The following is a 20,863-nucleotide window of genomic DNA, read 5'->3' on the forward strand; positions in this document are numbered from 1 at the left end:
GGAGGCACAAAGGGAGGTTGGATGTGCAGAACACGCTTCAAGAACGTCTGGACCTTCAGGGAGAGAAGCCAATTGTTTCTGAAAGAAAATAGACAAGGCCCAAATCTGAACTTTTATGGAACCTAGGCGTAGGCCCACGTCCACTCCCGACTGCAGAAAAAGCAGGAAACGTCCGAGATGAAATTACACCATAGAATATTGTCTGCTCTCACACCAAGAGACATATTTATTCCAGATACAATGGTAATGTTTAGACGTTACCCGCTTTCTGGCTTGGATCATAGTTGGGATGACCTTGTCAGGAATCCCTTTCCTGGTTAGAATCAGCCAGCCAGTCTTGATAGATAAACGGGCTCTGTTGCAGAAGATCTTCTCGCAGAGGCCACGGATCTTCGATCAGCATTTCGAGAAGATCCACATACCAGGCCCTTCGTGGCCAGTCCGGAGCAATGAGGATTGCTTAAACCTTTTCCCTTTTTAGAATTTTTAGAATTTTTGGGATCAGAGGAATGGGAGGAAACAAGTACACCAGCTTGTAGACCCACGGAGTTGTCAGGGCGTCTACCGCCACTGCCTGTGGGTCCCTCGACCTGGAACAAAACCGCTTTAGCTTCTTGTTGAGTCGAGAGGCCATCATGTCGATTTGTGGATATCCCCACCGACGTGTCAACCACCGGAACATCTCCGGGTGGAGGCCCCATTCCCCGGGGCGCAGATCTTGTCTGCTGAGGAAGTCTGCTTCCCAGTTGTCTACTCCCGGAATGAAGATTGCCGACAATGCCATGGTGTGTTTTTCTGCCCAGAGGAGAATTCTTGACACCTCTGACATTGCAGCTCTGTTTTTCATTCCGCCCTGTCGGTTTATGTACGTTACAGCCGTCACATTGTCCGACTAGACCTGAATGGCCTGATTCTGAAGAAGAGATGAGGCCTGCAGAAGGGCGTTGTAGATAGCCCTGAGTTCCAGGATGTTTATTGGAAGGATGATTTCCTGACATGACCATTTTCCCTGAAATTGCACCCCCTGGGTGACTGCTGCCCAATCTCTGAGGCTTGCATCTGTGGTTAGCAGAATCCAATTCTGAATCCCGAACCTTCGACCCTCGACTACGGGAGAAGTCTGTAGCCACCACAGGAGGGAGATCCTGGCTTTTGGTGACAGACGAATCCTCTGGTGCATGTGAAGATGCAATCCGGACCACTTGTCCAACAGATCCAGCTGGAAGGGCCTGACATGAAACCTTCCGTACTGAATTGCTTCGTAAGAAGCCACCATTTTCCCCAGAAGGCGTATACAGAGATGCACTGAGATTCGGGTCAGTTTCAAGACGGCCCGAACCATCGACTGGATTTCCATTGCCTTTTCCAAGGGAAGAAATACTTTCTGAGACTCTGTGTCCAGTATCATTCCCAGGAACTGAAGCCCATGTGTTGGTTCTTGGTGAGATTTTGGCAGGTTCAGAATCCTCCCATGATACAGGAGTAGTCTGGTTGAGAGGATGGCGGCCAAACACCGCCGTGCCGCCCAGCAACTGCCTCTGCCTGTCAATCAGGCAGAGGCGATCGCTAGGGAACGACGGCCTTTGGCCATCCAGCCGGCGCACTCCGGCACATGCGCAGTTCCGACCCGATCGCTGCGCTGCGATAAACTGCAGCGAGCGATTGGGTCGGAATGGCCCCCTTAGTACACTAGTAAATCGCTCCCCCCAGCTATAACCCCCTGGTACCGCTGAGCTAAACTGGAGGCTTTCCGGAGGAGCTGTGCGTCCCTGTCAGTCAGCATCTGTGTCAGCTGCAATAGGGAAAATGGCGCTTGTAAGCTGCTGGATCTACTCATAGTGAAGCCCCGCCCCTCTTCCCGCTCTTCTTTAAAGTGGATGATGTGTCTGAGTGCATAAAATGGAGACATTCCCCTTTTATGGCTGTAGTGCCAGTTTGGGTACTGTGTACATTACAGTGTACTTAGTCAGGAGACTCAGTCCGCCCCGTGTAGAAGCCGTGTGTCTCCATACCCTCATGTCGCCATAATGGCCGGCAACCCGCAAACCGGGACGCCGGCTTAGTACTCACCGCTCTTCATTCTTCTGGCTCTGTTAGGGGTGGTGGCGTGCTGCGGGAATGTACACTCGCCGTGGTGGCACTTGCAAATGGTTCCCTCAGGAGCTAGCATCCTTTCATTGGGGAACGGGGCAATTAACCCTTAGTGGGGTTGGGCCCTTCTTCCCCACCACCACCACCTAAGTCCCACGAAGCAGGCAGGCTGGTACCATCCAGTCCTACCTGAAAATAACAAACTTTAAAAATAAATGTAGAAAACTCTTCAGGAGCTTCTAGAGACGTGGCCGCCTCCTCCGGGCACATTTTCTAAATTGAGTCTGGTAGGAGGGGCATAGAGGGAGGAGCCAGCACACAATCAAACTTCTATAGTGCCCATGGCTCCTAGTGGACCAGTCTATACCCCATGGTACTAAATGGATTCCCAGTATCCCCTAGGACATAAGAGAAATATGGTAGTGCAGCTTTAAACAAGGCTCATGATCTATGTGACAAAGGGTGTGCCATTCTCTGAGACCCATGTTAAATGGTGTTACTCTGGAGTACTTTATTTGCATATTCCACCCAAGTAAAATGCAACTTGGAACCCGACCTAACGCTCCCTGTTTTCATTGAACAAATAACTGTTTCAATAAAAGGTTTGGTGTCTGAAATAGAATGGACAACTGGCATAAAAGAGTGGGCAAAGTTGATGGACAGACCAAATTAAACTTATTGCATAACATGCTGCAAATAATGTGCTGAACAATTTCTTGCTTCAATCTAATGCTGGGGATTGAGCTATAGCACTACAATTGATACTTGTGTCCTTATTACTTCTTAACGTGCCATTTATTGCTGTAGACCGTTTCCCATACCTGGAGGCCATGAAGCCCTAAAACAGGCCAACATTGTTTTATTTACATTTAATAAACCTTTGGGGCGGCCATCAAATGATCAGCCTTGCTTGCTGCTGTCTCTTTTATTAATAAGCATATCCATAAACAATATAGGGGCCTATTTAATTAAAGTCGGAATTGCTGTCAAGTCGGAAAGAAGGCACTGTCCGACTTTTTTCGGTCGAATCTGAATTCGACCTATTCAAATAAGTTGCCGTTTTTCCAACTTGTCGGAAAACACGTGGATCGGCGGATTAGCCGTGGATCCACGTTTTCTGTTGAATTTGCGTCCATTTTCGACAGGTTTTTGCCCCGTTTTCGACAATGCCGATTCAACCTTAAAAAAAGTCGGATCGGCATTGTCGAAAATGGGCTAAACCTGTTGGAAATGACCGGTAATTGAATAGTGCAGTGTCGAATCCTCTCCTTCAGATCCAACACCAACTGAATAGATCTCATAGGGTCTAAAGGTGCATACACACGGTGAGATATTGACTATCTCCGATTTTGACCATGCAATTTCCCTTGAACTTCATCAGAGCCCAGAAGCACAGATTTTGACTATCTGTACCTTCAATTTTGACTGCTCGATTTTGACTATACTTTGTACTAGATAGTACATTATATAGTCAAGATTGACTTGCCTGCACATTATATCTTTCCTTGCAATACCAACCCCGCAAGACCGCGCATCGGTATTGCTAACTGCCTATCACAGTGAACTAACTTTCCTTGCGATTTTGACTATATAGTCAAAATTGCAAGGATAAATCTCACCGTGTGTACACCCCTTAACATGTATTCTTGCCATACTGTAAATAAAACGGAATGCTTTGCTTGATTGATATTGCCTTCCACATTAACTGCTGTATTAAGTTTTGTTCTGATTGGCTAGAACAGATTTTCTGGTATGAAGTAAATAACCGTTGTGTTATCATTCAGAATGTTAGTATATCCACAACACAAGCTCAAACACTGGCTCTAATGCTTATGCTACAGTATTTCTGCCACTTTTCCAAACTTTAGTCTAACAAACTTTTCTGCTCTTTGTAGTGAAAAAATTAAAATTACATTGGATCTTTTTGAAATGGCTTTTAAAGTTTAATTAAATGCATGCCCATATCAAAGATGCATAAAACACTTCTTGTCCTTAAAAGGTGCTTTCAGCAAAAACTGTTTTTTTCATCGTCTTTCGTTCTGAAGATGAAAGAAGAATGTCTTTCACTTAAAAGTCTCTTGTAAAGAGATGATATCTTTTGTAGAGAACAGTCCTAGAGAAGAACAGTGATGGTTTGATCTAGTTTTATGTTGTACTATCTGTGCGGATACATAAGGCCTGATCTTAGACAAGTAACAGGAGTCATATTTGTGTCTTGTCTTTGATGACCAGTGATTTGCATTTGAGATGCATGAAAGCTGACTTCCCCTTATAAAGATGTTGTCTGCCCCTTTCTAATAAAGGACATGGCAGTATATAGCGGACAGGAAGTAATGAAAATAGTTTTAACAGTGACATATTTAGGTTGAACAATAGATCAGTCCACAATCATGTTCAACCTGCCACCCTTAAAAACCATCCAGAGGCAAACCCTCAGCCCCCCCCTCCCCACTCCTTTCTTCTTTTGTGTAACTAACCCTAACTCAGGCAGTGTTTGCTTATACCTGAGAACTTTTATTCTTCATATTAATGTTGTGGCACTTTTCAGCACTCTCCAGTTTCAGGATATACATTTTTGTGATTTGGTGCCTGAAAGATTTTTGTATGCCCAATGTAATATGTTATATTATTCTGTTGCCCCTGTATACAGGACCATTGCATGTTATTGCTACAGTATGGCTGGATCTTTCTCCATTATAGATTTACCCCATACTATTTACTGTACATCTGTGGTATAAGCTGCTTGCACAGTTGTGCTCCTACATGCATAGCCTTCCATTTATCTCATTATGTAGTTCTGGTGTAAAGGTGGGTACACACTTAGCGATATATTGAACTATATAGCTCATTTTCCTCCTCCCGAGTGATATAGTTTACTATATCTGTGCGATATGATTAGTGATATTGCACAGTGTGTATGCCTGCTGTCGAGCGGCCCAGCCCAGGAGGGTAAATACTAGGCAATGTTGCTCACTGAGCACATCACCTAGTGTGTACCCACCTTAAGGCTATCACAGCTTTTATTAAATAAAACTTAAACTTATTTTAAACTACAACAAATAATAATTGAAACAAAATAAACCACAAATGAGTATTACATTTTTTTTATTTAAACTCTTTATTTAAATAAAGCATTAGCTCAGCATATATAAAGATGAGAACAATGTACAATGGGGGGAGGGGGGATGAGTTCAGGTATTGTACAGCATATCAAAGCCCAATCATTTTTTAAAATATTTATTTAACAAACAGTGGTGGATTTTACCTATGGGCTGCAGACACCCCCCCTCGGTAAAATCTGCCACTTCAGTGAGCTCGGCTGAGCCAGTTGTGTAACTGCACTGGCTCAGTGGCTGCACTGTGACTGGCAGTGACTTCCTATTGGAAGTTCTACCTGCCAGTCATCCGCAGGACAGTCATTCCCATTGGGAGTTGTTTACTCCCTCTGGGACTACCATACTGGGCTGCGATTGGCAGAGAGCTGGTTTCCTGTAGGAAGCCACTCCCGGCCAGATCGTCAGCCCTAGCCGGCTTCTGTGGGCAGTAGCCGATGCAGTCCATAGAAGCTGGGGGTTTGCACATGTGTACTCAAGCTGCTGCTTGTGTGCATGTGATGGTCTCCTGTCAGCTCCATTGCACAGGCACCAGGACCCTGCTAGCCGGGGCCTGCTCTCTCCTCTCCATCATGGGTAGCAGGCGGCAGCCCCCTTACCCAAAAAGGGTAGGAGCCACCGCTGTTAACAAATGATTTTTAACTACTGTTCTTTATTTTTTCAAACATCAATATGTATTTTTTTACGGAGAGGAATCCTCCGACTCCCTCTCTGTTGGTCCCTGGTAACTCATGAGCTGAGAACCTGAACCAGGAGGCAGTGTGATAGTGTAACGCTATCTCACCGATTCCAGCTCTTTGGCAGGACACTCTTTTTTTCAAAGCCCGTCTCCTGGCAAGGGAAACAGCAAATTCAGTGAAAATATTTTCACAATGCGAATTTGCTTGAAAAATATTGCAATCTGGATTGTGATAACTATTCCCCATAGTGTCCTTCCTAGCAATAACATGTCCAATTAAACATTTTTAGAATGTGGGCAAGCACGTCTTCCTGAGACCGCATCCTATCAAATTGCTATTTGAGCCTTCCATATTAAACTGAAATCCTGAAACTTTGTTCACCCCACCTATTCACTGGGGCCGATTTAATTAGCTGCAGGTTCAGGGTCCTGTGCTTGCAGGTTCGTTATGCACATTTTTCAGGATATTTTCGTGAAGCGGGCTCCCAATTGCAGTTCAGTTAGAAGTGGGACGTTGCTGATGTCGCATGGTAATTTTGTGTGCGTGACCTATGCAGTGTTTTTTGGGGGTTTAGGAAATCATCCTAAACCCCCCCAAAAAGTGTAAAACAAGATATCACCAGACAGCTGGTAGTGCCCATAAGCAAAGTATTGGAGGCAGTTAAATGGCGACAAATGGTTGATTTTTAAAAAAACATTTATAAATGATGGGAAATGAGAGGCAGCAAGTGTATTTCAGCAAACAAGTGTCTAGGGTATTTTGGGGTATGTTAAAATATAGCTATAGTAATAGTGTGTACTGTATATACTTCTACAGGTTTGTATAAAATTGTAAAAAAAAAACAAAAAACCTTGTAACTCCCATCTGCAAATTCAAAAACCTCTCTCCTATGAGAATACTGTACATGTCCTACATCATTTAACCCATTTTTCTCTTTTATTACATCTATTGCCCATAAATCCTCTGAATACATTATTATTCATTGGGAGTGGTTTCCTGTTGTTTTTTTTTTTTTTTTAAACCCCATTTACATTTTTTTTCTGTACTTTTCAACTAGTCTGAGCTGCAAACTAAAATCTCCCATTAACTCTCAGTGAGACCCATGTTACCATAAAGCGGATTTTGAATTGAAAAGCATAAAGGTGATGTCCGTGGGTTTTAACCCGAGATAAGCAATGTTCCCCCAAGTTGCATCTAATTGAATCAGCCCTAGTGCGTTAGCAATATGTACACTTCTGCAGAATGGGCAACACAGGTTTTACAAAAGGAAATGTTTAAACCAAAGTAAATGTTATTTTCCTTTTCCTGGCTACAGATGTTTAATGTGTAAGAACAGCAATAAGTTAGCACACAGCAGTTATCTATGGACCAGTGAGAAATACAAATTACACTGCCATACCCAGGTACAGCAGCAGCAGTTACCAGACACTCATCTTATATTCCTTTAATGCAAGTTACTAACCTGCTCATTACATAGCTTTTCACCTCAATATTTTTTTCCATATGATCATGATTCCAGTATAAACATGACTTTATAAAGACTGTGTAGCTGAGTCTGCCATGTTGTGTTTTCCCGTTTCTGAAACTTACTGGCCAATTAGAGCTACTTTATGGTTCTCTGCCACACACTCATTATAGTATTTCTATGCTTAATCTGTCTGCAGGGAATACATACTATTTACTAGTGGCTAGGATGCCTGTTGTCAAGATTCCGACAGTGGCGTCCCGGCAGGCAGTATGCTGGCAGAGTGCTAGAAATCCCCTTGCAGGCTCGCTGCGTTCACCATGCGGAGGGCAAGGTGGTTCGCTGCGATTGCCACAGGTTATGTTCTCCCTCTGGGCGTCGTGGGCACCCACAGAGGGAGAAAAGGCGGTGGCGGCATTTCACCGCCTGTCGTGATTCCGGTGTCAGCATTGTGAATACCTCCCGTCTGCAGTACAGCAGATGGGGTGGTACTCAGTATGCTGGCTGTTGGAATCCTGGCGCTCAGTATACCGGCACCGGAATCCCAACACCCGGCATACCGACAACTATTCTCCCTCGTGAACTGGGGGTAGATTTGCTAAAGCTTCTATAAATGTAAAGTGGTGGTGTCACCCATAGCAACAAATCAGATGCTGTCTGTCATTTTCTAGGATGCAATATAGAAATGGTAGCTAGAATCTGGTTGCTACGGGCAACATTACCACTTTTCATTTTTAGAAGCTTTAGTAAATCTACCCCTAAGAAATTGTGAAATTGCTATTCTCTACTATTAGTGTGAAAATGGAAATGAGTGTTTTGCAAATTAAAATAAAATATTGGCACATCCCGCTGATCTACATTATTACTTTATTTTTAATTAAAGTTAAATGCTGGGTACTGTAATATGTTTTTTGTTTTTAAATCTTTAGGCAAAAGTCGACTGACATCTCCAATATCTCCAGAGTTGTCTTCAAACCAGCTCATTGACTATCCAAGCTTGAACCAGAAGGTGATCAGAGAAGTCACACATGGAGCTAGTGAACAGGTTGGGCAGAATCCTATTTATGCTACTTGTACAAAGTCTGTGAGTCTTACTGGGTCTAAAAAGAACCGACGAAGTTTGCCTGTTGGAGTTTGTGCAAGTTGTGAGCTTGATGGGAGCAAATCTCTTAAGATCTGGCCAAGGTCACACTCAATGGACAACATTCAACAAGAAGGAAATGAAATTCATGGCATTAGCAAAAACATAATAGTCTTTCCACCAGATGAAAGTCAAGAATCGGCTGATGGATTTATTGAGGAGAAAGCTGGAAATATACATGACAGGATATCTTGTAATCTGGATGCAATTGCTAAGGGCAAAACTGCTGATCCAGCTCAAAGCACAAGAACATCTCATTTACAGAGCCACAAGAAAGACACTGGTATTTACAGCTCAACTGGCACTTCGCACGTATCTTTGGGCAAGACACCTGTATATTCTGGAGAACCCAGGGTACCAGCAAAACTCCCTTCACAGCCACCCCCAGTCCCAGCCAAAAAATGCAGAGAAAGACTTGCAAATGGGCTATTCCACCCTCCTCTCAGTGCTACTGGTTCATATATAGAAGAATCTCCTCTTCCAGTTAGAAATCATGGGCAGTTGGGTCCAAATGATTGCCCTTTACTTGCTACACAAGAATGCATTGCCCATATTGCTTCCCGACCACCTTGGTTGCCCAATCCCCCAGAAACTCTAAGTGTTCCACATCATGCTGTAAAACTGGGTCCTGTGTCAGCACGGAAAGTTGCTTGTGCCAGGGGGATGGATCAAGAAATATTGATAGAAAACAAGTTACAGGCTGAAGAGATAGACCTTACAGAGGAGCCATATTCAGATAAGGTAATATTGGTTCCAAAATAGTTTGCATACAATTACTGTTACTGTAAATGTTTAAAAGCAGCAAAATCTTTTAATTTGGTGCTTTTTTTCTCTCTCTGCATATATCGGGGTCCTGGCTATACTCACTATATATGCAAACTGGGTGGAAGCAGCATAGATGTTAAACATTTCTATGTGATCCTATTTCCAGCATTTTTTCTAAATACTGTCCTAGTCTAATATTTATTGTGAAATACCAGTATCAAACAGTTGTTTTTAAAAATGTAGCTTGTTTTATATCGGTATAACTGTGAAAAATAATGTATCAAGCAATCCTCTATTAGCTTTTAAGATCTAGTGCAAGTTTAACAACTCAGGATTACTTTATGATCTGCAAAAGTAAGCACAACTTCTTTCTGACATCACATAAATAGTACTAAACCATTGCACCTGTTTTTTTTGTGGAAACACATGTTCCGTGTGCCTCTGCACATGGGTGATCATTCCAAGTAACTCTTGTGCAGCCCTGCAAAGCTAATAAAAAATTTCAAGCAAAAGTAGACTAGACATACTTACCCTGTGCGACGATCTCAGCGATGCTGGGTCCGGCTTTGACGTCAGACATCCGCCCTCCGTTCTGCTGGATATGCCTGCGTTTTCATCACCACTCCCCGAAAACGGTCTTCAACGGTCCGGATCCGCCCAGGAACGCCTTCTTTCTGTCAATCTTCTTTGCGGCCGGCTCTGCGACCGCTTCCTTCGTAGGAAGCAACGTAACTCAGCGACCCCTGTCGCCAGGCAACGTCGCGCACTGCGGCCGCCGCGCATGCGCATTCCAGACCCGTTCGCACCGCAGCGACAAACCGCTGCGTGCGAACGGGTCGGAATGACCCCCATGACGCGGTGATATCACCAACCATCTTTTCAGACTGCCAATCTGAAAGGGGTCTCAGCCAGATCGCACTCATATACAAATCCCGGCAATTGCGGTCTGAAAGCGGTATAACAGTAAAATGTGCTTTGTAATCATCAGACACTTATGTGCAAATAAAGCTGATTTTAATGACTGTGCTAAACTCTATATGTAAATGTGACTTACAGCTTTCTTACTGCAGTTACTACTTTACTGCTGAACATCCATAAGCAATCAGTGTTGTTCAAGGTTTTCTCTTGTTGCAGCATGGCCGCTGTGGTATTCCAGAAGCCTTGGTTGAACGATATGCTGAAGATTTAAGCCTGCTGGAAAAAGACATGGCAGCTTGCATGGATCAGATTCGCGTTAGACATTTGAGAAAACAGCATCGCATGGCTGTAAGTCTCCTTAACATTACTTTTCCCATTGTGAAAAAGTGTACATAGATGTTCATGAGTGATGCTTTGCAATAATAGGAAATGTGTCCCAAATCTCCAAAGTCCCAGATTTTAGAGAATCGTCCCTGTAATTTTTTTTATATCTGACTTTTATCCCTATTATTAATGCCATGTTGAACCAGATCTTCCACCAGATGTTCCTCCACTCCATACCTGTAACACTTGCATCAGTATCTGGCACTACTGCATGACAATCATATGAATGGAAGAGCATGTAATTAACATCAAACATGTACACTATACCCCTGATATCCTGCTTCCATAAGTTGGGTGTACACATACCCGATCCTTGGCTGGTCAAGTTAAATGCTCCTGGTCAGCTGAGCGGTACATGACCCCTTGTGAGGCTGCAGGAGCAGCAGGGAGGTAAGTGGCTCCTCTGTAGGGTTCAGGAGGTCGGCTGTGCTGCACACAAGATGTGACCTCCCAGTCCTGGCCATTGCAGGAGCGTTATAAGTCATTTATTGGCAAACACTCCTGCACTGCACACCTATAGAATCATAGGCCATTAACCTGATAATCGGGAGACCGGGACGGGGATTTTATTGGTGTGTACACAGCTTTATTCTTAAACTAAATAACCATTCACTATTGCTTAAATACCACTTCTAACCACCTAACTGCCCATTTGGAGGCACAGGTGTTCAGACATTATCTGCTCACTTTCATTTGTGAGTGATTTGGATCAAAGGATTAGCTCCACCTTCCACAGACCCATGCACCACCCCCCTGCTGGTAGCTTTTAGAATAATAGCCCATTGCGAAGGGATAAGCTACAGTACCCATTCAAAAGATCCTCTGTGACTACTGCTGACCATGCCTGACTAAGTAAGGGCCACATGTTCCTGCGGCTAAAAATTATTAAGGGCCTATTATGAGAAGTGGAGGAGCCTATGGCCAGTGCTGTAAGGGTGTGGCCAATGCCACCTTACTGCAGAGCCAGATTTAGACCTCATGAGGCCCTAGGCAAGATACTGGTTGAAATCCACCACCACCTTTTTTTTTGTTCATTTTTTAAATACACTAGGATTTTTTTTTGTGTGATAGGTGGGGAGTGGACAGGACTGCCTTATACTACAAGTAGATTACAAGTATCTGGGCACAATAACTAACAAAATAACTGGTCAATCAACCATCATCCTGAGTTGATGTACTAATAATTGGTAAATGAATCATGGTGTATAATGCAATATCATGATCATGATGTATATTACAATATACTTACATTGTAATGTAAGGCAGTCTGTAAACTCCCCACCTACTATACAAAATAAATCCTACATAATTCTATCATTATTATGTAGGAAGTAACATTATATATAGGTTTGTTTACAGTGCCTCCTGTACTGTGATCCTCAGTCAGCCTGCCTGCTTCTCTCTGCCCTTCCGCTCCTCACTGTTACTGCCTGCTGGCAGTGGGAGCTGCTTTGCTGGGGCCACCAGTGGACGCAGAAAGAAGCTATTTTGATGGGCATTCCATGCGGGTAGCTTGTCAGATGTGGGTGTCTCGTGGCCAAAGAAGCAGTTGCATTGGCATCAACCGCAATGTTCTGAAGGAAATTCCTGTCCTCCAAAGGACTGCTCTAGTGTCCAATGGTGCATCCTTGTATGCACAGAGGGGATTTGTGATGCAGCCTGTGGGCGTCTCAGTAGGAGCCCCATTGGTAGCAGCATTAGCATAAAGCCACAGTCACACTGCAGCAAAAGAAGCAGTCATGGCTGCAACTGCGTCCACACATATCTATAATACTCGTATATACACATACAGTATATAGCAAGAGGGCATAGTGTGTGTGTGTGTGTGTGTGTGTGTGTATGTATGTATATATATATATATATGCCATATAAAAACATTGACCATGAAATTAACAGCAGCGACTTGCCTGAGGAGGTAGACAGTGATTTGCGATACCCATTGCACCTAAATTGTAAAGTTATTTTATTCCTATTACTTCGAAAAATTTTATATTTTTTCAATTATTATATGTACTTTTTATTATCTATAACAATTGTTTTATATTTGTTAATTTCCTCTTTTATCAAGCAATTTAAAGTTTTTTCTTACATGGCATAAAACTTACATCTAATTATTAATAACTTTTTTACTGATTGATACAAAACTTATTAATCAAGGGAGTACTCTATAGCAGTCACAGTAAGCAATGCTCCTCCTACAATCGAGAGAGTATCCCTACTCTTAATAAAGACACCAAAGCACATTGGGTTTCCAAATTTATGTCCAAAGCAAACATATGTCTGACAAAGGGTGAGTATAGACCAATAAATCCTTATTTGGTGGGTTCATCCTTTACAACAGAGAGCACAATGTTTTTCTTCCACTGTATTCCATATACCTATTGAGGACTGCAACAGCTGGAATTCCAGAAGACAAAGTTGCAAACTGCGACCACCTTTCTATACTTTCTATACGGGTACATTTCTATACTTTCTCGGTACATAGAAAACACTATGAATTAACGGTTGCAGAAGCACTGGAACTACCAATCTTTCTACATAAATTTGCTTTATAGAACTTTATTTGTTGAAGTTCCTTAGTTCATAGCTGTACGCTCCTAAACTTTGGTCAACTTTTAATTTGGCACAGATCTTTTCTTCTATCTAAATGAGGGTGGCACTCGATATACTCGCTGTCGGGATCCCGGCGCTCAGTATGCTGTTGCTGGAATCCCGACCGCTGGGATGCCGACAACTATTCTCCCTCTTGGGGTGTCCACGACACCCCTGGAGGGAAAATAAATAGCTATTAGCAAGGGGCTATTTTGTGCTCACCCAGGCTGCCAGCATTCCGGCGGTCGGGATCCCGGCACCGGTATGCTGGATGACTGGATCCCAACAGCTGGCCAGTCATACTACACCCTATCTATGTAGTTAGGATGCACCTGGAGAGGTGGGATGAGAGAGAGAAGTGGGGATTTAAGGTAGGCTGAGTACTGTAAAAGGATGCTCACATACAGATGTGCCCTACCGTAACTCGGTAGCATTGAACGTCTTTTTTGTAAAAATTTTTCCAGGAAATGCATCTTAGATGCAATTTAATGCAATAGGATGCACGAGCAGCATCTGCTGTTTAAAAGGATATGCAGCATGTCTATATTCTGTGTGTAATTGCGGCTGTATCTGCATCCAAAATGCCACATTACAGTGTTTTTCAGGAAAACACACTGAAGCGTTTTGTATGCAAATACAGTCGCAGTAACACACAGAATATAGGCATTCTGCATATCTGTTGCTCGTGCATCATATTGCATTACATTGGCCCTCATTCCGAGTTGTTCGCTCGTTCTTTTTCATCGCATCGCAGTGAAAATCCGCTTAGTACGCATGCGCAAAGTTCGCACTGCGACTGCGCCAAGTAACTTTACTATGAAGAAAGTATTTTTACTCACGGCTTTTTCTTCGCTCCGGCGATCGTAATGTGATTGACAGGAAATGGGTGTTACTGGGCGGAAACACGGCGTTTCAGGGGCGTGTGGCTGAAAACGCTACCGTTTCCGGAAAAAACGCAGGAGTGGCCGGAGAAACGGTGGGAGTGCCTGGGCGAACGCTGGGTGTGTTTGTGACGTCAACCAGGAACGACAAGCACTGAACTGATCGCACAGGCAGAGTAAGTCTGGAGCTACTCTGAAACTGCTAAGTAGTTAGTAATCGCAATATTGCGAATACATCGGTCGCAATTTTAAGAAGCTAAGATTCACTCCCAGTAGGCGGCGGCTTAGCGTGTGTAACTCTGCTAAATTCGCCTTGCGACCGATCAACTCGGAATGAGGGCCATTGTGTCTAAGACGTATTTTCACAGAAACCCCCCCACAAAAAGGCGCTCGGTGCTAACGAGTCACACGGCACTCACGCGTTATGTGTAAGGCGACTTATAGCGCATAGAGCAAAGATGTAAGAGGACACATCTCTAATTGTGAATTCTAACCAAGCAGCAAATAGATGCATAAAGTTGTACTGTTTGCAGGTGGTCAGGGACATGCACTGATTATAGTTGCCACTAGCAAACTACTGTACTTGAGGTTGGTTGATTGCAGTTGTGCTATTGTTGCCAAAAGGGTCTGTTTGCTCAGTCCTACATTATGCCTTTCTAGTTTTTTTGTGTAATAACGATTTAGTTATATTGTAATTAAAAAAATGGTAAAAAGAGGACCACGTGTACATATGCCAAGTGAAGTAAGACACATGCATAGACATTCATGCATTATATCAAGGTTAATTTCCATTGGATATACAGATGAATCCTGATGACATCATCTGATAAGATTAGTATAAATTAGTATTAGTATAAATATTAGATCAATTGGGCTCAGCTCATAGGAAGACGGGACTGCTGGGACACAAAACTATAAATGCTTTCACTGTCTTTTGTTCTATTTGAACTTTAATTATTTTCTGTTCATGAATTAAGTATAAGTAAAAATGATCTTCATCTTGACTGGATATTGAATAATTTATACAATATCTCCTTCTACTGGTTATCTAAAAAGACTGTTACTGCTTTGTTAACCATCGTATGAATGATTGAGTGTATGTGTTCTCTGCCAACCTTCACGGGGACTGCTTGTGCGATAAGATTTCAAATTTAGGTATCATATCGGTTAACGCCTGATGGAGAAATAGATATACATAATCCTATATAATAAAAGGCTAACACTGCTCCTCACCTTTCTGGGGGGAATTCAAGTGTTTTGCACTTCGGCAGCCACTAGATGGTGCCCGATGGATTGATTGAAGTGCTGCTCCACACAGTGGCGTAACTAGAAATTTTTCTCCCCCAAGCCAAAAAATTCTTCGGCGCCCCCCCCCCTCATGCTCCATAATTGGGAGCAAGAAAGGGATAAATATGCGCGCGGGGCAAAAAAGGGGTGTGGTTTCGTTGGAATGGGCATGGTTTCGCATAAAGGGGCGTGGCATTGCAGGAAAAGACTACCTTATACCCCAGTTTTGCAACCTGCACGCCCATACGTTGGCCACCACAGGAAAGAAAAATAATCCTGATTCATGCCCCTTACATTATTTGTCATTTTTCCTCCTTATAGTAATGCCCAGTATACATTATGCCACATACTGCAATGGCCCTTAGACATTATGCCGCACACAATAATGCACATGACACAATATGCACACACTGTAATGCCCCCGACACATTATGCCACACACCGTAATGCCTGTGACACATTATGCCACACACCGTAATGCCTGTGACACATTATGACAGGAATCGCAATGCCCGTTATACATTATGCTACACACTGCAATGCCCCTGATACATTATAGCACATACAATGTCTGTGACACATTATGACACACACCGCAATGTCCGTGATACATTATGCCACACACTGCAATGCCCGATACATTATAGCACATACAATGCCTGTGACACATTATGCCACACACTGCAATGACCTTGAGACATTATACCACAATGCCCGTGATATAGTATACCATACACCGTAATGCCTGTGACACATACCGCAATGCCCTGCCCGTTATACCCTATGCCACACACCGCAATGCCAGTTATGTATTATGCCACACTGCAATGACCCTGATACATTATACCACATACCACAATGCCCGTGATATAGTATACCACACACCGTAATGCCTGACACATTATGACACACACCGCAATGTCCGTGATACATTATGCCACACACTGCAATGACCCTGAGACATTATACCACATATCACAATGCCCGCGATATAGTATACCATACACCGTAATGCCTGTGACATATTATGACACACACCGCAATGTCCGTGATACATTATGCCACACACCGTAATGCCCATTACACATTAAGTCCTACAGTAAGGCTTCTAATTACTTTTCAATTACCTGCTCGTTGTCAGGGGTTTCATGCACTGGGTGTCATGCTCGTTGCCAGGGGTTTCATGCTCTTGGTTCCATGCACGGTGCCAGGGGTTTTCATGCTCAGGGTGTCATGCTCGTTGCCAGGGGTTTCATGCACTGGGTGTCATGCTCGTTGCCAGGTGTTTCATGCACTGGGTGTCATGCTCGTTGCCAGGTGTTTCATGTACTGGGTGTCATGCTCATTGCTAGGAGGTAGTCCTTGTTGCTAGGGCTGTGCTCCCAGTGCCACATATGTCCCCAGTGCCAGATATTCCCCCACGGTGCCAGGTACTCACATGCCCCAGTGCCAAATATAGCCCCCCCCCCCCTCCATGTGCCAGGTACACATATACCCCCCCAGTGCCACATATGCCCCCAGTGCCAGATATTCCCCCCCAGTGCCAGATATTCCCCCCCAGTGCCATATATGCCCACAGTGCCAGATATTCCCCCCCAGTGCCATATATGCCCCCAGTGCCAGATATTCCCCCCCCCCAGTGCCAGATATTCCCCCCCAGTGCCATATATGCCCCCAGTGCCAGATATTCCCCCCCCAGTGCCAGATATTCCCCCCCAGTGCCATATATGCCCCCAGTGCCAGATATTCCCCCCCCCAGTGCCAGATATTCCCCCAGTGCCAGATATTCCCCCCCAGTGCCATATATGCCCCCAGTGCCAGATATTCCCCCCCCCAGTGCCATATATGCCCCAGTGCCATATATGCCCCAATGCCAAATATCCCCCCCCGCGCCGCTGCTGCTGCTTTTTGGAGGGACACGGAGGGCACAGCTCGCCTCTCCTGTGTCCCTCCTGCTGCATCATCTCCGGCGGCCGCGGGTCTAATAGGGGGAAGTGCCGGTTCGTGAGCCAATTAGAGCTCACGGACGGCACTTCCCCCTATTAGACCCGCGGCCGCCGGAGATGATGCAGGAGGGACACAGGGAGGCGCGCTGTGCCCTCCGTGTCCCTCCAACAAGCGGCGGAGGGAAGGAGACCGCAGACTGACATGCGGACGCTCGTCCGCATGTCAGTCTGCTGTAAATCAGTGGCGCCCCCGCAGCCCCTCGCCCCCAAGCCACCGCGAGGGCTGCGGGGGCAGTAGTTACGCCACTGGCTCCACAGGTGCTGGTGTTGACATTACTATTATGTTGTTCCATCTAGGGAAGTCAATCCAGGGCTATTTTTTCAATTCCCGGGTACCAGGATTGAAAAATGGCCAATCCCAGGATTCCTGGGATACCCGGGATTGGCTTTTAAGTGTGTGGCCGCCCCCTTGCCCCACCCGCCACGCACACATTACTAACCGTATACCACGGGCGGGCGGGTAGGGATCTCTTCCTGCACTCCCTCAGTGCACGGCTGACGGCACAGCGTGACTTCATGCTGCGCCGGTGGAGCCGGAAGGAGGAAGCCGGGCAGCGTCTGAGCATCCTGTGGTTGCTCAATGCTGATCCCTCAATCCCCGGGATTGGACCTTCCAATCCCGGGATTGAATCCTGGCCGTTTTTGGCCCTAAATCCCAGGGTCCCGCCGAACCCGATCCCGGGATTGGCGACCATAGTTCCATCATTTTGACTGGCTAGTAACTAGTAACACTATAAGGCCTTAGAAAGTAGTGTTTGGAACACGTGTGAGAGAAATAAGGTGGCTGACAAGAGGTACCACAGGAGAGGTTCAATATACTGTAAATGTTTTCATTTTGAAAAATATAATTCTTATCAAATAAGGTTCTTCTCAGTACCTTATTAGTGCTAAATGTATTTGAGCTAATCCTATATTTGTTAGGAAATCACTTGGCTATGCTCCTGTGTGCTGTAGAAATAAAGAAATGAATTACATTTTGAATGCCTAATAACCATCTAACAGTAACACCTATATTATATAACACCTTAAGTTCTGGCTCTGTGTATTATCTCTATATATTATTATTTTATAGATCCCAAGTGGAGGACTTACAGAAATCTGCAGGAAGCCGATTTCTCCCAGACACATTTCATCCATTTCAGATTGGCTTATATCAATTGGACTCCCTATGTATACCCATCCTCTAATGGATGCCGGCTTCACCACACTGAGTAATGTGCCTGCTCTCTCACAGACTCACTTACATGCAGCTGGAATAAAGGAAGAAGGACATATAAACAAGCTCCTTGGTGCAGCAAGACTTATAAAGACCATAATTCCAGAGGCTTTTTAAACTATGGACCTACTGTAATGGGAGACCTGCTTCCACTGTTACATTTTGCAGCCAGTGCCCAATGAGCAGAAGAACATGGATTCCATAATCTCTAACTGACCTGACATGTTAATTTCTTAAATACCGATGACACAAGGCAGAACTTTTGGAAGATTGCATATTATTGGTTGACTCAAATAATTGTGCATTGTAAGGTGAAGTTTTCTGTGACTACCAGACCTGTAGACTATGGATATTGAGAAGTGTTTTATGGTATCTTTGCTTTTATTTCGGTAGTATCGGCACAAGAACATTTACCTACAGTAGGCCAAAGTATTACAGTGAATTTAAATGTTTGTTTTTTAACATAACTAATACAATCATGCTTTTTCATAGTAATGGGAACGGAGTCATTTTTTGTGGCTTAACTAAAGTAACAAGCTTATTTTGCCTTAAATATATTTTCAAATAATGTTTCTGGTCCTATTGCCGTGCCGTTGTAAAAATAAGTGTTGCGGAATACCGCATGTTTTCACATGTTATGACCACCATTCCATAAAAAAAACCTATAAGACATGCATAAGTAGGTGGGTATGTTGCTCATGCCACCTAGAGAAACATTTCAGCATCAATTCAAGAATGTCTCACAATGTAACAGTTTCATTATTATAGGCAGGGGAATACCACTGTATTCGAATAATTTACAAGACATGAATTGAAGTGCATGATACAAATCAAAACAATATAAAATGCAGCATTTCCCAAACAAGAATTATTATTTTGGGGGCGGTATTTATCAAAGCTTGGAGAGAGAGAAAATTGTGAGAGAGAAAGTCCAACAAATTAGCTCTTGTCATTTTTCAAACACAGCCTGTAAAATGTAAGGCAGAAGCTGATTGGCTAATACTTTTATCTCTCACAATTTTATCTCTCTGAGCTTTAATAAATACCCCCTTAGCACTGTCTTTTAGACAGGTTTTAAATATACACATTAAGAGTTTTAAATGACTGCATTCTGATCTTCTAACGTTGCTATTTTGATATCTGTAGTCTTTTTGATTACCATATGCTGATATTATATATTGCTTTACACCAGGCATGTCCAAACTGCGGCCCTCCAGCTGTTGTGAAACTACATATCCCAGCATGCCCTGACACAGTTTTGCTGTCAGAGAATGCTAAAGCTGTGTCAGGGCATGCTGGGATGTGTAGTTTCTCAACAGCTGGAGGGCCGCAGTTTGGACATGCCTGCTTTACACTGTTAGTGTGGGTTTGTGTGATCCACAAAAAGCAAATAGTAATTTATGATTATATTGTTTCTGTTATTCTTTGATACTCTATGGTGATATTGCAAAAAAGTAGCATTTAGGTGGCTATTTATCTCTCCAATACTGTGTTGTACCAAAATGAAAATCTGTATATTATAGCAAATAAGAGAAGACTGTACCATGGCCATAACCTTTTGCAACTTGTTACAGCTCATTGTGATTTCTATTAGTCATTGAATATTATGGGTAACAGAAATATGTAAAGTAAAAAGGGTTGTATTTCGGTAAGCGGAAAATCGAATGAAATGCATTAGTATTTAACACCTATATTATGAAAGTTGGTACCTACATGACAGAAAAAAATGCATTTTATAGTAAATAGGATCAGAAAATTTTTAGATACCTTAAACACTCCCCAAACATTCTCTAATATAATATGAAAATAAATGTACACATATTAAATGTACATGATACCATAAGGCTGCCAGATCTTGTTATGAAGCAATTATTGCTTCTCTAGGAATATGTTTTGATGGGTTTGTGTTGTCAGCATTCCATAAATCTTGAGGGAGTGACCAAATGGCTTTTTGAATGTAGAGATATGTGACGCAATACATATGGAGCAACGTTTACCTCTGTGTTACACGTCAACCAGTTCAGCTACAGAAAAATAGCAAATTGGTTATATAGTTTTTCATAAACATTACAAACATTTGAATTATTAGTTTTCTATCATTCGTTTGGATTTACCTTAAAACTGGTGATACTTCATGACCAAATTATACATCCACATGCTTGAAGTAGTATCACCCAATCAGATGCTGTAATTTTTCTTTGAAATTAAAGTAATCATCCGATTGGTTACTGTGAACAGCACCAAATTTTTATTTTGCACACGTTTTCATAAATATCCCCCATTATCAGGGTATAAGTAAATGTTAACAAAAAATAATTGTTAGC

General features: G+C 43.3%; 1 protein-coding gene across 5 annotated transcripts in view; it reads left to right on the top strand.

The window, feature by feature from the left end:
• SASH1 (SAM and SH3 domain containing 1) overlaps window positions 1-19,030 on the top strand; it is a 329,209-nt gene extending 310,179 nt beyond the window's left edge. For all 5 annotated transcript variants that reach the window (XM_063917499.1, XM_063917500.1, XM_063917501.1 and 2 more), the window contains 3 exons: window positions 8,279-9,231; window positions 10,390-10,521; window positions 18,396-19,030. In XM_063917499.1, coding sequence (XP_063773569.1) covers window positions 8,279-9,231; window positions 10,390-10,521; window positions 18,396-18,656 — 1,346 coding nt within the window. In that variant the 3' untranslated portion in view covers window positions 18,657-19,030. The remainder of the gene's footprint in view (window positions 1-8,278; window positions 9,232-10,389; window positions 10,522-18,395) is intronic.
• Window positions 19,031-20,863: the final 1,833 nt, after the last annotated feature.

This window comes from Pseudophryne corroboree, chromosome 4 (assembly GCF_028390025.1).
Source record: "Pseudophryne corroboree isolate aPseCor3 chromosome 4, aPseCor3.hap2, whole genome shotgun sequence".
Classification (NCBI taxonomy): domain Eukaryota; kingdom Metazoa; phylum Chordata; class Amphibia; order Anura; family Myobatrachidae; genus Pseudophryne; species Pseudophryne corroboree.